Genomic DNA, 5,972 nt, shown 5'->3' with positions numbered 1-5,972 from the left:
CCACCCCCTCCCCCACCTTCATGACTTACTCCCAAACTCACAGAAGCAGAATGCTTCATGGTTCTCTTTTGGAGTGCTTGGTGGGTATAAACTGCCCATCTTCCAGTTAGCAACCCAATACTGGATCCACTGCACCTCCAGGGTGCCTTATAAAACCCATAGCTAGTCATACATGGCAGCCAAAGTCATATTACTTTTGTCTTAGCTAAATATTGGTAAAAATACATGTGAGTGAGGCAGTAACACCTTTCACTACACCACTAAAGTATAACGCTTCTTAAAATCCTCTCTTGTGGAAACAGGGTAGTGACTCTGCTTGTGAAAGTCTATGAGGGAACATCAAAAAGTTCATGGAAAAATTCCATTGTCTTTCGATTCCCTGTTCCCTGAACTCTTTGAGGCTCCCTCGTCAATGCCAGCTCGGCCGTTCTGGAGGGAGTCACACCCGGCCCCACACTGACTGACTCTCCTCCAGGAGGCGTCCGGAATCTATGTTGAGCAGGCCTGTGGTGGAGAGCCGTACTATTGGGTACCTCTTAAGCTGGCCCTAACACAAAAAGACACTGACTGAAGTGCTATTCTCCATTTTGATTTTTAAAAAATCATGCCACCCAGAAAATCGCCCTTCTTTGATCCATTCCCGAAACAAACTGAAAAGCCGCTGAGAGGATTACGTATAGGCTTTTCCTATGAGCCACCCTGATCCTGAGGGAACACTAAGCCCAGGAGTCCATCTTGAAACACCAACTGGGCTCATTCTTCTTTTGTGGGACAGGAGCGGATGCTTCTCTTTCAACCCACCACTGTGTGTCCTTGCCCAGATGCACGTGTGAACAAGTGCACGTGAGCCACACGTGTCTGTAAGCCTTGTGTCAGCGGGAAGCCTACTGAAGGAAAGCAACGGCGACCGAGAGGAAGAGGGGATGGAAGCACGTGGCGGCTGCATCCACAGCTCCCCCAGGGGAAGGTCCCGGGGGTGCTTCCTTGGTGCTCTAGTTCACAAAGTCAAAGGGATAAAACCTTTTTTATGACCTTTAAACTTAGATTTTTAAATTTAAGCAAGAATGGAACATCCATCTTGTGGAAGTTTACACTCAATTTTCTGTTTGGATGTTTTTTTGTTTGAGCTTTATTTATTTATTTTAAAAATCATTTTATTAGGGGCTCATACAACTCTTATCACAATCCACACACATATCAACCATGTAAAGCACACCTGCACATTCATTGCCCCCATCATTTCCAAAAGACCCGCTCTCCACTTAAGCCCCCCCCAACCAGGTCCCCCTCCCCCGCTCCCTCACGAACCCCTGACAACCCATAAATCATTATTTCGTCATATCTTGCCCCGTCTGACATCTCCCCTCACCCTCCCCTCCGTTGTCCGTCCCTCAGGGAGGAGGTCACATGTAGATCCTTGTAATCAGTTCCCCCTTTCCAACCCACCCTCCCTCCACCCTCCCAGCATCGCCACTCTCACCACTGGTCCCAAGGGACCATCTGCCCCGGATCCCCTGTGTTTCCAGTTCCCATCTGTATCAGTGTACATCGCTGGTCTAGCCAGACTTGCAAGGTAGAATTCGTATCATGATAGTGGGGGCGGGGTGGAAGCATTTAGGAACTAGAGGAAAGTTGTATTTTTCATCTTTGCTACATCGCCCCCTGACTGGCTCGTCTCCTCCCCGAGACCCCTCTGCAAGGGGATCTCCAGTGGCCTACTCATGGGCTTTGGGTCTCCACGCCGCACTTCTCCCCTCATTCACTATGGCAAGATTTTTGGTTCTGATGATGCCTGATCCCTGATCCCTTTTGTTTGGATGTGATTGAATTGTTTTACCCTTAAGGAAAGGACTAGAGCTTGGTTTCACGCTCTGGGAAACGAAACACCCAAGGATTGCTGCCCTGGAGTCTCTAAAAGGTGATTCGTGCGTCCGAGGTTCCAACCACAGGGAGCTGAAGGGGCGTTGTCTGCCTTTTTAGAATGGAAACGAAAGGCACTTTGGTAAATGGATTTAGAGTCTACACCGTTTATTTTATCTGATTTTACAACAAAATCCAGAATGATTTGTAAAAACAACTCCTGGAAAGATTTAGATTTAAAAAGTTTTGTTAGTTAATAGTCAAAGGTCTTCAAATGTAAACACACAAATGTACACATTTCAGGAAGATGGTAAAGATTCAGGATTTTTCTTTATGTCTTTATTTCTAAGAGTGCTGTCTCAGGATAAACGTAGAGCAGAATTGTGGGTGGAGGTGGGGAGATTTAGAATGCATCCACTGCTTTCAACAGAGCAATTCCTACATCAAATATCACATCAACACCAAACCCACTGACATTGAGTTAATCTGACTCATAGCGACTCAATGTGGGGTTTTTGAAACCATAAATACGTACCAACAGCCTCATCGTTCTTTCAAAGAGTGACTGATGGGTTTGAACTGCCAACCTAAAGGTTAGCAACCCCGTAGCTAATTCAGTGTCACCAGGGCTCCTTTCAGATACCACAGTGCCCCCAAGTGGCTCTCCTAGTTCGCTCTTTACTTATGTCATAGGTATGGTGAGCAAATAATTTTAGAAGCTGGACTATAGGATGGAGAACGAAGCATCAAGATTGGAGGAAAGCTTATTAACAACCTGTGGCACACAGCAGACTAACCTTGCTTACTGAACGTGAGGAGGACTGAAGCACTGCAGTCTTCAGTATGGATTGCAACTCAATGTAAAGAAAACCCAAATCCTCCCCACTGGACCAAGAGTAACACCATGACCACAGGGAAAAGACTGACGTTGTAAAGGATTTCAAGTTCTTAGGTCCACAATCAATGCTCATGGAAGTAGCAGTCCATAAATCAAACAACATACTGTATTAGGCAAAGCTACTGCGCGTGGGGACACGAACAGACACAGACACACAGCTCCCTGCCATTGAATTGATTCTCATTCATAGCAACTCTATAGGACAAGGTAGAACTGTCCCTTTGGGTTTCCAAGACTTTACAGGCGTAGACAGCCTCATCTCTTTCCCGTACAGTGGCTGGTAGGTTCAAACTTCGGACCCCTGTGGTTAGCAGCTCAGTGTATAAGGTGCTCCTGACCCAAGCCATGGTATTTTCAACCACCCCCTTAGAAGCAAGGACGACAAGACTCTGTTTCAGACTTAGCTCATGTAATCGGGAAAAGCCAGTCCCTAGGAAAGGACGTCCCACTTGGTAAAGTCAGCAAAACAGAGGAAGATCCCCAAAGAAACGAGTGGACACAATGGCTGTAACCACGAACTCAAACATAACAATTGTAAGGCTGTCGCAGCACCAGGCCGTGTCTCACACAGCATTGTGCGCCAGAAGCAAACAACAGTTCTCTCTTTAGAAAGCCCGTATTTGTCAAACACAAATTCAGGGGCTATGAGAAATATGTTTCATTTTCAAACCTTGAGATGTCGTGGTATAAAAGACAACACCGAACCTGAGTGTGGTGGAATTCTCACTTTGCCCTCAAACCTTGGAACTACAGAGACGACAACAAAACTCTGGACTCTACCTGCTTGCACAGGACCAGAGGGAAAATGAAATGGAATTAATTTGACCTCCTGGTGCCCTTAATGTATGTATATAAACCAAACCCAAACAAACCCACTGCCACCAAATACATTCTGACCCATAGCTATCCAATAGGACACAGCACACAGCACCTTAGTGTTTCCAAGACTGTAAATCTTTACAGGATCAGATAACTTTATTTTCTCCCAGGGAGAGGCTGGGTTTGAACTACCAAACCCACTATGTCACCAGGGCTCTGAATAAAATATGTAGCTTTAAGGGGAAAAAAAAGGAACTCTCTTCTTGAAGGCCAGGTTCAAGGTCAACAATGAGTTATGTAAACTGATAAGCTTCAGAAGTAACTGATTGGGAGTAAAGAGAAATGAACAGAAAAGACTAGCAATCACAAATGGTAGGGATGACACTACTCTCTTTAAACTTGGCCCAAAGACGCCATCACTTCATGGCGCCTGAGAATTAAATATCATTTAAGACCCCGAGGCTGTTAATGTGATTTACTCCACTTTGTGTCTCAAGTTAGAGCTGGGTTAGGAATGAGTGTTCCCTGACTCCGGGCCAGTGTTATTTCTAATATGTTTATTTGTTTGAAATGTGTAACGAGCTGTCGTAAATGTCAAAGCAAAGCCCCTTTGATTCACTGCAGTGTGAGAAGATAGTGGTGGAAATGAACATGGCTTCCTGGGCAGGGCCTGTCGGGCTGATGTGTTAAGACATGTTTATTTTTGCTGCCTCGCTCATTCTTTGGTATTGTGTGTCCAGATTCAAGTCCAAATCTGTCCATAGACTGAAGTACCTAAAATACCCTTCAAATGGCCAGTGTTAGTCAGGAAGGCCAGTTCTGGAAACTCGAACTTTCCCCTCAGATCCTGGAAGCATCTAGACTTTTTTGTGTGTTGCAGGATTTCTAAGTGCTGTGGTAAAATGCAAAGAACCATAAATGATTCAGTTTTTTAAGGCATCCTCACTTAAACATGATTATGCCATATAAAAATAATCTATGAACAACTTTTCAAATATACTAATAACATACAAGACCATCCTAACATTAATACTTGAGAAACTAGCACAGCTGCCTATTGAGTAGATTTGCACTCACGGCCGCCCGATGCGTGTCAGGGGAGAACGCTGTACCAAAGTGGCAAATGGGAGAACTTGCCCTGGGAGGGCCAGATAGTAATGATATAGGGTGTGGGACCCTTGGGTTCAGGTGGGTTTATAGGCTGCCGCGTGCCCATGGAGGGCTCCTTGACCACGAATCCCCAAGGTGTACATTTGCGGCAAACACCAGTCACACCAGAGGTGTGGCTCAATGTCACAAAATGGAGGGATCATGTCATTCACCTCCAAAGCAACTTGGTTCAAAGCGTGAGGGCAAATATTTCTTTTCACATTTAGGAGGGATTCTTCTCTTACCTCCCAGATCTTCTCCAGCTGCTCCCAGATGTTGGAAACCCCAGGAAACAAAGGCCGACCCTGGAACATTTCAATAAAGATGCAGCCAGCTCCCCTAGCAGAGGAATCAAGAGTCAGCCCAACGCTTTCAAGGAAACCATACGCATGAAATAAAGCTATTAGTAGCTTTCCTCCCAAGAAGTATTTTGGGGACAGTTACATAGGATCCCCCACCACCAAAAAAAGGGTCCTCAGTCAAACAAAATGAAGAGCAGCCTGCAGAGTTTTTGCTAAAGAGGAGCACCCCCAACAGTTAAAACACAGTCTGAGTACAGATAGAAAATATGTTCTTTCATCCAAGCTGATGAGTTATCTATTTTATGAGAAGGGCAGAAATGCTAAAACTCCAAACCTAATACCTCACTCATTGACTCTAACAACTTTATCTACCAATTCTAAGAGATACCATTAGTTCATGTACCATTAAAATAAAGCAAAAGACAAAATAAAATAAACTTCTGAAAATTAAAGTAGACATGGCAACTAAAATGTTTTACACGTATTTAAATGGTTGTTATAAATTTAATTAGCATAGATATTTTTATCAGGTGGCAGACAACTTTCTAAGCAAAAAAAGAAAAAGGAAACCTTAAGTGAAATCAGTTGGTTTAGGTATTCCTAAAACCTTTTTACATTCAGCATTCAACTCAGACTCTTTGATGTCTGTTTACCCTTGGTGTCATCCTCTGCAGTAAGAGTTTGATGACATAGCATTTCTTCAAAGAAGCTGTGGGAAATTAAGAGCCAATGGTGCTGGGCTCCTAAAGTGAATTCGTGATTACTTAGTGTTAGCCTACTTTTGACTCCTGCTTAACGAATGTTGCTAAGTGTTAAAAAATGAATAAAAATAAAAAGCCTTCCTTGGCTGTAGCATTTTCATTTGATTCACTGACAGCCCAATCCGCAAGTTTTGGTGCGCGGATACTGGATTTTTTATGCATGTGCAGTGGCAACTGTCACAA

At 44.1% G+C, this 5,972-nt stretch overlaps 1 protein-coding gene across 2 annotated transcripts in view; it reads right to left on the bottom strand.

Moving 5' to 3' along the window:
- Nucleotides 1-5,972, bottom strand: part of CDK15 (cyclin dependent kinase 15) — a 116,257-nt gene that overhangs the window by 37,218 nt on the left and 73,067 nt on the right. For both annotated transcript variants that reach the window (XM_004701534.3, XM_045296308.1), the window contains exon 9: nt 4,972-5,065. In XM_004701534.3, coding sequence (XP_004701591.1) covers nt 4,972-5,065 — 94 coding nt within the window. The remainder of the gene's footprint in view (nt 1-4,971; nt 5,066-5,972) is intronic.

Source organism: Echinops telfairi, unplaced genomic scaffold, assembly GCF_000313985.2.
Source record: "Echinops telfairi isolate 266 unplaced genomic scaffold, ASM31398v2 ScPeMD7_3;HRSCAF=10, whole genome shotgun sequence".
Classification (NCBI taxonomy): domain Eukaryota; kingdom Metazoa; phylum Chordata; class Mammalia; order Afrosoricida; family Tenrecidae; genus Echinops; species Echinops telfairi.
Note: the sequence above shows the minus strand (reverse complement) of the source record. Positions and strands in the feature narration are given on the sequence as shown.